This window comes from Lepus europaeus, chromosome 1 (genome assembly GCF_033115175.1).
Source record: "Lepus europaeus isolate LE1 chromosome 1, mLepTim1.pri, whole genome shotgun sequence".
In the NCBI taxonomy this organism is placed as follows: Eukaryota; Metazoa; Chordata; class Mammalia; order Lagomorpha; family Leporidae; genus Lepus; species Lepus europaeus.
Genome location: NC_084827.1, coordinates 122,387,637 through 122,401,046, shown reverse-complemented (window position 1 = coordinate 122,401,046; position 13,410 = coordinate 122,387,637). Strand labels below are relative to the sequence as shown.

The window sequence follows — 13,410 nt, the reverse complement described above, 5'->3', positions numbered from 1 at the left end:
AGTAGGTGTCAATAAGCCAGTCTCATCATTTTTCAAAGATTCTTTTGAACAAATGGTAAATGATTACATAGTTAGCGGAGAACTTGTTATATGATATTAAAATGCTATCTAAAATGTTTACCTTTTAGAATAGCCATGATAAAAAATAATGTGTCAAATAATATTCCCCCCAAAAAAGTAAAAACTAAAATCATTTTGGGGTCTGGGTTGTGTGAGCTGGGATTGTCCGACTGTGGTAAGTTGCTTATAAAGACTGGTCCACATTCTCATTCAGTCCTCAGCTATAAATGGCATGGATTTAGAAGCCCACCGCTCCCAAGTGTGGAGCAGAAACCATGACATTGACCGTACTGTGTAAATCATCTGAGCTTACTCCTCAGAACTGTTAACTTTCCATTTGTCTTCCCCTTGAGGCCCTCACCTTCACTTTATGATCTTCTTCATTCTTACAGCCAATAAGAAAGTGGTAGTATTTTGTACATGACAGAATTAGGGTACCATTTCCTCTAACCACTTGCTTGAGATTGATTGTTTCACACAAAGTGAAAAATACTGTTTGAGTACTAGTTATAGCATTAAATCACAATGTACAGCACATTAAGGACAGAGATCCTACATGAGGAGTAAGTGCACAGTGACTCCTGTTGTTGACTTAACAAATTGACACTCTTGTTTATGGCATCAGTAATCTCCCTAGGCTCTAGTCATGAGTTGCCAAGGCTATGGAAGCCTTTTGAGTTCACTGACTCTTATCATATTTAGACAAGGTCATAGTCAAAGTGGAAGTAAAGTGGAAGTTCTCTCCTCCCTTCAGAGAAAGGTACCTCCTTCTTTGATGACCTGTTCTTTCCACTGGGATCTCACTCATGGAGATCTTTCATTTAGGTCATTTTTTTTTTGACAGAGTGTCTTAGCTTTCCATGCCTGAAATACTCTCATGGGCTTTTCAGCCAGATCCGAATGCCTTAAGGGCTGATTCTGAGGCCAGAGTGCTGTTGATATGTGCTGTTTACACAGATCTGTGCTATAAAAAATTATGTACTTTATAGCATGAAGTTATAACTCGATCAAAAAAGAAATTTAAAACTGCAGATAGTAACAGTTTCTACCTCATTTGCAGAGTGTTTTTAAAAAATGATAAAATGAGTATTAGTTCCTAGCACAGTCTCAGTCTATAGTGAATGCTCAACTCATGTTATCTATTGATTTGTGATTATTACTATTAGTTGTAGCATTACTGTAAGATATAATTGCCTAGAACAACCATTAGGCTAACATTTTTGCTATGCATAAGGCAAATTTCCCTAAATAATGATTGTGTCTGATTTCAGCCCTAATGACCATGCTAAAATCAACTTAACATTATAGTTGTGAATAAAAATTTTGTTATTATTAAACTGTTTCTTATTTAGTGTAGAATTTTAAATCCTCAAAATGCATTTAAATCAAGACTTTTATTCCTTTTCAGAATTAAGAAGAATTTTAAAAAATTCACTTTGAAATACATATCTTGATTAATCTTATGCAAAAATATTCAGCTGCTTTAGTTGTAAAAGAAATGCAAAGCAAATTGACAGTGAGACACATAGTTCATGTGTTGGGTGGTAGACAGTGATGATTAGGTTGGTAAGGAAACAGGAAAGCCAGAAATCTCTTACACAGGTCCTAAGAATATTGACTTGCATTAACTGTCCTGGAGGGCGGTTTGGCAGTGTGCATCCAAAGCTAAAAAATGTACATGCTGTTTGTCCCAGCAATTCCTCTTCATAGTTTATGTCCTGAGGAAATTATTAGACAAATCTATAGAATATCTGTGCACAGCGTTGTTGTTTTATAGAACTAGTTTACCGCATATATGAATTCAGCAGGGGTACCCACATGATTACCTATATGCTCTGTCAAATCGCCCTGTCCAGTTCCTCAAAGACACGGTCAGATATCAGAAAGTCTGAGGCTGGCGCCGGGGCTCAATAGGTTAATCCTCCGCCAGCACACTGGGTTCTAGTCCCGGTCGGGGCGCTGGATTCTGTCCCAGTTGCTCCTCTTCCATTCCAGCTCTCTGCTGTGGTCCGGGAGTGCAGTGGAGGATGGCCCAAGTGCTTGGGCCCTGCACTCCAGCGTGGTGCACCGGCCACAGCAGCCATTGGAGGGTGAACCAACAGAAAAAGGAAGACCTTTCTCTCTGTCTCTCTCACTGTCCACTCTGCCTGTCAAAAAAAAAAAAAAAAAAAAAAAAAAAAAAAAAAAAGTCTGACCTTACCGGAAGCTTTAGTCTCTCATTCAGTTGAACACTCTTTTCTTCCAGACTCAGGCTGCACCACGGCAAAGGACATGGTCTGCTCTTGTTTCTTCCACATCCCTTCCTTTCTGATTCTTGCCCTTGTTACTATTAGGCATAGAAGGAGGAACTCCAGAAGAGCAAATGTTAACAACAATCATGTATGCCCTCTGCGTGCTTTCTCTCTCTCAGGGCCCATGCGTTAGGTCTTCATGGGGATGGTTCACTGACCTCTTCCAGGCCTCTCTCAGCAGCTGCCCTGGAGGCTACTCCTCAGCCTTTGGCTTCAGGGTCCTGGGGATCAGCCTCCTTGTGCTGGTCATCAACATGCTTCCAGCCTGACCTCAAGTCAGGGCATCCTATGGGCTCAAAGAAAACTTGCTCAACCTTGATGTGCCAAACTACAACTACAGATTCTTCCACGTCTGACCCTTTCTCGATTCAGTCCCATCTCCTGCAACCTTCCATTCCCCTAGTTCACTCAGTGGGAGGAGCAGATGTAGCACACTGACTGCAGAATGAAATAGCAGTGTCCCCTTCTTACCTGTGCACTTCTAGCTCTACTCCTTTGGCTAGATTCAGAAGCTTCCAATCAGTGGGCTACTCTGTAAACTGGTCAGATGGGTGATAGGGTGTTGGTAGCAGGACCGGTCCTACCACCTCTTATGAATCCTACAGGAATGTGTCTGAGGGGCTTTCTCAAGCATACTATGAGACTAAATACCAGTTGCTTTAGTTTGGGATTATGTCCTTCATCGAGGCAAGAGATGTCCTATTCAGTATCCTTTTAACATTAATAAATAGTCCAAACCATAATTAAGTGTAAAAATACAAGTTACATATGGTATACTCATGTAAGTATTATTGGTGTTAGAAATTACAATCCAATTTATACTTACTGACCTGGAAAATATTCTTGACTTTTTGCTAAGTGTTATAGAATAATATGGTTCTGTATATTCATATTTATTATTATACAAAAGAGTAGAGTCATATATATCAAAACATAATCATGCTAGGTCAGACTATTGCCTGTGGGTTAAATCTGACCTGCAACTTATTTTTTTTTTAAGATTTATTTATTTATTTGAAAGTCAGAGCAAGAGGAAGAGACACAGAGAGAGGTTCCTTCCACTAGTTCACTCCCCACTGGCTGCAACCATCAGGTCTGAGGCCAGGCCCAAACAAGGAGCCAGTAACTTCATCCTGGTCTCCCCTGTGGGTGATAGGAGCCCAATCACTTGGACCATCTTCTTCTGCCTTCCCCAACTTCATTAGCGATTGGAAGCAGAGTAGCTGGGACTCCAGCCAGCACTCTGATATGGGTTGCTGGCATTACAAGCAGCTTACTCCTTTGCTCCATGACCATTGGCCCCTGCCCCCTATTTTTATAAATGAAGTTTTATTGGATCACAGTCATGCCAGTGACCGTTTTCTGTTAAAAATTAGAAAAATTGAGTAGTTGAAACAGAGACCACACGGTTGCAAAGCCTAAGAGATATGCCTATGAAGCTTCACAGAAAATGTTCGCCAGCTTATTTGAGGTGATGGAATTTTTGATGATTTTAATTTTTGAAAATCTTTGTTTGCTTTTATTGTCTGAATTTTCTAAGCTGAGCATAAATGTATAAAAATATAACTTATTAAACCATTGAAAATCTAGTTAGAAAAACATTGGTAAAATTAAGCTCAAATAAATCTTATAAATCAAATGATAAAATGTTTATTATAGGTCCTAATGTTCTAACTCAAGAAATAAAACCTACATTGTGGGGCCAGCATTGCAGCAAAGCTGGTGAAGCTGCCAACTGCCACACACCAGTTCTGATCCAGTCCCCAGCTAATGGCTGGGGAAAGCAGCAGAAGGTGGCCTGAGTACTTAGGCCCGCAGCTCACATGAGAGACCTGGATGAAGCTCCTGGCTCCTGGCTTCAGCCTAGCCCAACCCTGGCCATGTGGCCATTTGGGTAGTTAACCAGTAATTGGAAGATTCTCTCTCTCTCTCTCCCTCTCTCTCTCTCTCTCTGTAACTGACATTCAAATAAATAAATCTTCACTAAAAAAGGGAAACAGCCTACATTGTAGGTAAAATATTCTTTTGATTTTTTAAAATTTAGATCTGTATATTCATATGACACATCCATTTAACAACAGGATTAGTTTCTTACAACTGCTTTTAGAACTCTCCTGGTACGTTCTTTTTATCTTCTGTTAGTACTTTAGTCCTCTCAGTTTGTGTTTGATGAATGGAGCGCATTATTGATTCAAGTAAAAGTTTTGGAGTAAAGAAATATGGATGACAAGCATAAATACATCCCATGGTTGATCAACTGAATATGAAAACAGTCCCAATAAGAAGAATTTTTCAATATTTTGAGCTTTGGAAAATAAGCAAATCAATATAGAATCTCCCAAGGCAGCTACTTTAAAGAAGTAAATTCACTTGGATGCATAAATTGTGGATATTTGTTACAAAGGACAATTCTGATGTAGCTCAGAAAATTTTGCTCCGAAATCCTGTAGGGTAAACCCTTAAAAAAGGTTTTAAGGTAAAACCTTAAAAAAGGTGTTTGAATAATCAGTAAATAATTAAGATGATCAAAAGACCTGCTAATTAACATCAGGTGAGGGAATACTTGAACATGTACTGTGTATTAAATACAAGTTCCTGATGACAGGCATCTTTATTAAAAGAAACAAAAGTAAACATTCATTAATTAAACTTCCAAATACAAAATAGAGAGGCTTTAAAATGCCAGTAAAGAAAAAGAAACAATACACTGGTTTTCATTTAAACTATCGAGCAATTGAGTTGAGAAATAATAAAACTAGACTTTGATGTTTCTAAGTTTGCACATACAGAAGAAATGCCGCAATTTGAGTATATAAACATGCTAGCGACATTACTGGTTTTAGGATTTTTCAATTGACCAGCTGGTATCGATACAATAACAGAATTCCCTGAATGTGTTTCTACACATTTCCAAGGACATTTTCCCCTAATATTTGCTAAGATTAAGACTCAGGCCTATTTGGGGGGGGGGTGGATTAAAATATAATATCTGAATATTCAGTCATGCATATGTTGAGCACATCACATCTTTCAATATACTTTAAAAGGGAAACGTCTACCCTTGGTGTGTATTTGCATCATTTTTGAGATCAGCTCTGCCTTCTGGCCTGGACCACTACACTTGTTGCCAGCTCTGTACTCAGACATCCAGTGTTCACCAGGAAAACTCGTGGGTTTCTGACACCTGAGCATTTCTTGCTTCTGCTTCTCACTGTTCACTTCCCACTCCCTTTCACCCCTATTCCATGCTTATCTAAATCTGACCTTCAGAGCCTTCAAAATACCACTCCGTAATGAAAAATGTCTGTCTCCTCCCAAGCAGAGGTGATCATTTTGTGCTCCATGCTCTCCTGCCTCTTGCCAGTTTCTTCCATAAACTAGAGGTCTCTGCATAGCTCTCTCATTTCCTCTACCAAACTATAACTTTCTTAAAATCTGTACCTCCTTTACTTAGTATCCTCTTGTGCACCCAAAACATGATCAGCGATATTAACGTATTTTAATGTTCATTTATTAATGGTAAGTTACCTCATTTGAAAAAGGAGTAAAGGGGAAATCTGTCCAACTTCTCTGAAAGAAATAGATATATATATATAAAATATGTAATGTAATATATCTTCTTAATATAACGTATCAGATGATTGTTGAACACTTTAGATATTTTCATTTGAGGCAAATATGCTGTAAGGCAAAACTGCAAGTATAATACAAAGTAGCAGCTATTTCATATCTGGGCGACGATGTGTGCTTTTATAGTAATGAGATGGAAAGCCCCTCCTATATGCAGGAAGATTAGTGCATTGCAGTGATCAATGAGAGAAATCATCACTCTCATTTAAGCCACCTGCTAATCTGTGGGTCATGATCTGATTTTGATGAGCTTCAGTTTCCACATCTTAAAGATGGGAGTAACCAGTGTTAGCCTTGACTGTTCCACAAGTGTGTTGTGAAGGGTAAGAAGATGTAAGTGAAAGCACTTTGTAAGCTATAAAGTTCTATAGAAATGGAAAGCTAAAGGAGGGGCATTAATAAAAGGAACATTAAAATAGTAATGTGACAGAGAATAGGTGAGTAAGCAGCTGACACAGGTCAGATCCATTTTGGTTAAATTTATAGGACATGTGAAATGTGTGAAGCAAGGAAAGGTTTTGGTATGCAGCAAGTTTCTATCACCGGAAACTGAGTCATTCCAAGGGGGTGAATGGGAAATCAGTGGATTATGTTGCTCTTTTTTGGGTTCTGAAGGATTGTGAATTAATTCAATCTGAGGGATCCTTATAGATGAAAGAGTTCTGCACCTAAACTTATCTCCAATGTAATTTGCTATTACCAATTAGGAAAAAATTATTTTCTCTCCTGTTATACTATTGAGGTCAGTTTAATAAAAGTCTAAGACCTTTTCTATTATATTTCATGTCTTCCTGAAGTGTTAATATATTTGCTGACAGGAAGTATAGAATGTGCAGCCCATGGATAAGAAAAGATCTCAGAATTCATTTATTCTTCTTTTTTAAGATTTTATTTATTTGAAAGGCAGTATTAGAGAGAGATAGACACATAGAGGAGAGGGAGATGTCTTCCATCCACTGGTTCACTCCTCACATAGCCGCAACAGCTGGAGCTGAACTGGTCCAAAGCCAGAAGCCAGGGGCTTCTTCCAGATCTCCCATGCGAGTACAGGTGCCCAAGGGTTTGGGCCATCCTCTGTTGCTTTCCCAAGCACATTAGCAGGGAGCTGGGTCAGAAGTGGAGCAACCAGAACTTGAACCCAGTGCCCATATGGGATGCCAGGGCTGCAGGCTGGAGCTTTAATCCACTGCACCGCAGTGCCAGCCCCACATTGACAAAGAAGGAATCTTTCTGTAGCTCTCTTGCTTTGTCAGTCTTAGCCTGGATAGATAGGCTTTGTTTTATGTTTCAATAGAAATAGGATCCTGTACTATTTTTGTGATACCTGAAAGCTTTGATTGGCTCATATGCAGCACTGTGTGACAGAAACACACACCACCTTGTTGCTCTCCTCATTCCTTCTCTCTTGGTCATCTAGGCCAATGTATACCTAGGGTAACTAATGAATTGCAGATTCTCCCCCTCTTCATTTAATGAGAGTTCATCAGCATATCTGTCGGCATTTTGTAAGGGTACCAACTCCATTAGGATTAAATGTGTGATGGACTTTGCTCTTGCCTACAGAGCTCTAGTTTCTTTCCCAGAGGACTCACTGAACACAGCCTGTCTTGAATAGCAAATGAACTCCCATGAGTTAGATTCTGTTAAAGTTACTCTGACCCCTCATATCCTGCACACAGGCCTTGAGGATTATAAGCATTTAGTAGCGACATGACCAAAATGCCAGGATGTCTTTAATTGATTTGACTAGTCTTCATATTATACTTGTGATTAATGTCATTATTTAAACCTTTTGATTTAGACTGGCAGTAATTAATAAGCATAATGAATGGAATCCTTGCATCTCATATTTTGAGTAAATTGCATTGCCATTCACAGGGTGCCAAAAACTTAACTAATCATAACCAAAATTAATCATGTTTCTGCCCTCCCCTCTGCCTACAACCTAAAGTTAAAATCTTAACTTGGTGTAAAAAATTTACACTCTAATATCCATCAGGATTAAAATTTGAGTAGTCGAGTGAAACTAATATTGCCTAATGACTTCTTTCTTGCTACGAGCATACCCTGTGATCATATTGGTGGGTAGCTGGCTCATTATATATTAAGGATTTCCCTGGAGCATGATTTACAACTCAGGGATATCAGACTGAAAGTTACCTGCTCCACACTGGAAAACAAAACCATTTTTCCCAAGTCTTCCTGATCTTCTGGTGTCCTAATGTGGAAACTGACGTCATGAAATTCTTTTGAACCAAGCTCTATAAAACCAGAATCTATGCTGTAGTACAAGCTACATATTGAAATCGGGCTTCTGTTTTTGACTCCTGTATGGTTGTTCCTCCATGTTCACATGATACGTGAGGCTGTAGTAACATTTTCCTGTGTTTCCCTTAGAAGATAAAGGAAAGTCCAAAGCCAGCAGCTCCAGTCAGCCGTCGAGCTCTGAAAGTGGCTCCTTTCTCCTCAAATCTGGCACAGCAGCCCTGCCACCCGGAGCAGCCACTTCTCCCGCCAAGAGCACAAATGGAGCTCCTGGTCCTGTTGCTGAGTCAGAGGAAGAAAAAGCCAAAAAATTACTTTATTGTTCGCTATGCAAAGTGGCTGTGAACTCTCTGTCACAGCTGGAGGCACACAACACAGGTGAGCAGCTCTTCTCTGAATTTAAATAATGTGTATAGCAAAACCCAACTCTTCCCATTAGAATACCATGTCTTTTGCTGTTCAGACATTGGGTTTGTTCAATGTCTTCCCTATTTTTTTTAATTCAGAGGAGTAATTTTAGGGAAGTAGGATCATAATGACTTTGGTAACACTCATAGTGAGGCAAAAGCAAGTTGGAGAGAAAACTTTTTCTAGCCTTTATTTCCTCAAAAGCATCTGAAATTTTGAAAACTCATTTGGGTAATGTGGCGGAGATGAAGATAAACATGCCTGCACAGTGTTCACTGCAGCACAATTTTAAGAGAAAAAAATATGAGAGAGCACAGAAGTTCATCATGGGAAACACTGAGCGAATTACAGCAGCCCAATGTGATAGAACACACTACTCAGACATTAACACATAATGGTAAGAAAATGTGTACATGATCTGATACGTAAAATTTTCAGGATACTTAGTGTGATCCCAGTTTTGAAGATATTGTTTAATATACCAAAGAAAGAACAGTAGTTACCTTGAAAAGAGAACAGTAGTTACCTTGGGTGGTAAATACATGGGTCATCTTTATTTTCTTAGGCTTCTGTATACTTTCCATATTTCCTGTATTATATGCTGTTATATTTTTCCATTTTTTATAATGAAAATCTATTAAATTTGTAATCCACGTTAAGATGATCTTTTAGATAATTAGGATCTTCAGCTTGAAGACAGACTTCTCAAAGATGACAAAACAAAGAACTCCATATCGTTCTTAAGTAGCTATATAATGAGTATCTCTTCCTATCTCAGGATCTAAACACAAGACCATGGTTGAAGCTCGTAATGGGGCTGGTCCCATTAAGTCCTACCCTAGACCTGGATCAAGATTAAAGATGCAGAATGGCAGTAAGGGGTCGGGACTACAGAACAAGACATTTCATTGTGAAATCTGTGATGTCCATGTTAATTCAGAAATTCAACTCAAACAGGTACCGTATCCTGAATTAGTACTCATTATGTTGGGGTCCCCCCTTGACTATTTATCTCTCCATCTACAGAATGGTTGTCTCTATGCTCAAGGTGAAGTTTACTAACCTTTATAGGATGCATAAAATATGCAGCATATGACTGCTACATAAGAGAAAAGGCCGGAATGAAATATTTGAGCATCTGTTATACTATATGTCAGGTTACAGGCTGGGGTTAGAGATAGAGAGGTGAGCACACCAGCCCCCTGGAGCTTCAGTGCAGCAGGAGCCTCTGATAACCTCAATGAGGTGTTGAGCTTGCATCCAACCACCCAAAAGCCTGTTTAGGAGACAGACTTGTCCATCAGAGCGTTAACTTCAGGCCAAACCTAGTAAGGGCTACAGACAGGAGAGGGACTGGGGAGAGCCAGTCTTAGGGTGGTGATTTTACTCCTATCCATGTGGGAGCTATGGACCGCGAGTTGAGAATGGAGACCCAGCTGCCTCGAGAAAATATGTCTTAGAGGAGCTCAGCTAATACATCAAACTTCTTTCAGCACATTTCTAGCCGAAGGCATAAAGATCGAGTTGCTGGGAAACCACTGAAGCCGAAGTACAGCCCCTACAACAAGCTGCAGCGGAGCCCGAGCATTCTAGCAGTAAGTTTACATCACCTGCTCGCCTGTTTGGGGGCACAGCCTTAGAGAGTGGGGCAGCAGCTGAGGGGAAGGAGGGAGGGGCGAATGGTGCCCCAAGGTTTTGAATTTAAATAGTCCTGCCAGACGGAAGTTTTAGAGCTTGCCTCCTGCTATTTGACATCTTGAAGAAAGTGCCCTTGGAAAAGAGAAAGGGAATGTCTTTCAGAGCTAATAGCCTACTCTTGACCAACACCTTCCCAGAAGACTCCCTTCTTTAACAAGTAAAGGGAAGGGAAGGCTCAGGAGCTAGGACCAGCAGTGCCTGAGGAACCCTGCACTGTGTGCAGCCTGGGAAGTGGGATTGCTTTTGTAAAAACGAAAATCCATCCACTGAAGGTCCTCCTGTTTTCTGGCACTTTTTTTTTTTTTTTTTTTTGACAGTGGACAGTGAGAGAGAGAGAGACAGAGATTTCTGGCACTTTTTAAAGTGCAAAAATGTATGGTGAATGTATTTCTAGTACTCTCGTTCCATTCTAGCAGGCGTGTTGGTAGTCAGCCTGTTTAGCTGCTCTCAATAGTTGGTTTTCTGTTTCATTGCAAAAACACTTAGGGGTTCCAGCAATGGGTGTCACATCAAAGGCCAGGTGGAGGGATCGCACAGCCGCCTGGGACTCTTCCCAGTGCAGTGTTCAGTCAGGGTGACGCTGGGATTGGCCAGCAGGAGGCGACACTGAGCTTACCATCTGGCTTCTCCACAGCCTCCAGCTGAGGCTGCAAGCAGGTGTTCCCCACATGAAGCAAATCCAGCTTGCAAAGTTCCTCCTGATTGGGGGGGGGGGGGGTGGAGAATGAGAGAGAGAATGAGAAGTTAAGGATTGATTTCTCACTTCGCACAAGGATTCCGCCCTGGGGTTCCAAGTTTCTAGCCCACTTGCACTCATTCCCAACGACAGAACTTTCAATTTCACTGGGTTACTTCAAGGAGAATCATTCAGTGGCCAGCAAGAGTGGTGTCAATGGGCTTTGTTTTCTTTGCCTCTTCATGGGACTGTAAGATCCTGGGCCCCAGGTCCCTAACTTCAGCACAGCTTATCTGAGGGAAGGGAGGTGAATGGCCACACAGATTGTAACAGCAAACAGACACTCCCTGGTGGATGTCTGGGGAGCGCCCTGGCCCTAAGCAAGCACCTCTGGGCATGTTTGTTTCCCAGAGTCTTCACTGTGCCCTGGCTGCCAGCAGCTAGGGCCACCAAATCCAAATCTGAGCTAGAAGGGTGACAAATCAAGGGAAAACTGCCTTGAGCCATTGCCACCGCCTTTGTGAAAACAGGCAATTCTTGATTGTGAGAGTAAAGATTTTCCAAACGTCAGACTTTCAGTGTTGGGGTCTTACTCACGAACATGTGTCCGCGGTGCTCACCCCATTCCTCATGTGCTCCCTCCATCAGGCAAAACTTGCATTCCAGAAAGACATGATGAAGCCTCTGGCCCCTGCCTTCTTGTCCTCACCCCTGGCGGCGGCGGCCGCCGTGTCCTCTGCGCTGTCGCTCCCTCCCCGGCCGTCGGCCTCGCTCTTCCAGGCTGCAGCCATCCCGCCAGCCCTCCTGAGGCCGGGGCACGGGCCCATCCGCACCACCCCTGCCTCCATCCTCTTCGCTCCCTACTGACGCCCGCAAGTCCCGAGACAGCCGAGGCCAGTAGGGAAGTTGAGAAGGAAAGCCAAAAGGATTCGGCCGTTTAAGCATTCGGTGTTGCAGTAAGTACCCCCGGCCACCCCGCCACACGCCACCCCAAGCCCCAGCTCCACAGAAGAACAGAGCACTAGATTCGAGAGCGTTTCTGTGGACCTTTCCTACAACTTAGGAATCTGAGCAGCATAGTCTTTATCTGCCTGTTCCTTGCCCCAACCCCACTCAATTTGTGTATCTGCGACATTTGGTTTCTTGAAAATGTATCAGTCAGAAAACAAGAAAATTCTGTGTTTTTCAGTGGGGGGGTGATCTGGCTTAGAAACGACGTGGAATCTTTTCCTGACAGACTTGAAAACTAGGAGCTTCCTCAAATGTCTGTAAATATCTCTGGAATCCAAGCAGGCATAGTCTAGTGCAAAGGGAAAATCGATGCACACGAGTGCTTCCTTGTGGGTACCATCTGACTGACGGATCACATTTTCTTTCTGGTGTACTATTGTTGACAGGGATTGTGTACTGTTTTAGACCCAAGTACTGTTGTATCCTGTGTAGTACTAGCTCTGTATTTCTTGTCTGATTTCAACATTTTTTAGTTGCTGTGTAAATGTTAGGAAGCAAAGTAGCTTTGAATTTTCTCTTTAAGAGAACAAAAAGATATGTATTTTCTTTATTTCACATTTTATTTGGAGATATTTAAACGAAATAGAAAGCCATATAACATAGCTATAATTACTACCTATTTGCTATTTTTCTTTAACTTATTTTGTAGCTTCCTCACCAGTTTGAGTTGCTAAGCAAATGTATACAAACAGAAAAAGAGCTTCCTAAATTGCACATTTTTGCACCTCTTGTGCATTCTGCAAGAAGACAATGAATCCATGTATTTCTACGTAATTATCTTCATTTTTAATCTGTTTTCATTTGTAATGATGCTACATAATTTTGTGGCTCCCTAATGCAATAATGTACAGGAGATAAAAACATTTATAATTGAACAATTTGTCTTTCTGTTCACTGAGTATGTTGCAGGTCATGCTCCCATGCCCCCCTTTCTAAGCTGATATCAACAAGACTGGAATGTTTGTGATATCAGGGGCAAGAGGTATCATAAATCAACAAAATAGAGTGAACTCTTTTAGAGCATCTTTATCTGCAATCTGTAAATGGTAAAATGTCTGTGTATTTTTTTAAATGTACCTTTTCAATAAAAGTACAAAAAATGAAAAATCTGTGTGCATTTTCAATGTGACTTTCTCCTGAGACACCTCCACTGTGAAGTCACCTGACGCAAGATTTTTAGTAGGAACAACATTGCTTTTTACATAGTCTGCATTTTTCATTCTTACTTGAAGCATATTTATTTGTCAGGTTTATTAGTTGCTGTTTGCAGTTTCTGCATGAGGTGAAACTTCACTGCTGTTTTCTGAGTTTCGAAGAAGTTGGCCAAAGCTGCAGAATTGCCCAAAGTCATGGTGGCAGCCTGCTGTGAGT

The 13,410-nt window shown here is 41.0% G+C and overlaps 1 protein-coding gene across 3 annotated transcripts in view; it reads left to right on the top strand.

Moving 5' to 3' along the window:
- Positions 1-13,090, top strand: part of ZNF385B (zinc finger protein 385B) — a 288,440-nt gene extending 275,350 nt beyond the window's left edge. For all 3 annotated transcript variants that reach the window (XM_062200794.1, XM_062200783.1, XM_062200803.1), the window contains 4 exons: positions 8,379-8,624; positions 9,433-9,611; positions 10,148-10,249; positions 11,677-13,090. In XM_062200794.1, coding sequence (XP_062056778.1) covers positions 8,379-8,624; positions 9,433-9,611; positions 10,148-10,249; positions 11,677-11,895 — 746 coding nt within the window. In that variant the 3' untranslated portion in view covers positions 11,896-13,090. The remainder of the gene's footprint in view (positions 1-8,378; positions 8,625-9,432; positions 9,612-10,147; positions 10,250-11,676) is intronic.
- The last annotated feature ends 320 nt before the right edge of the window (positions 13,091-13,410 follow it).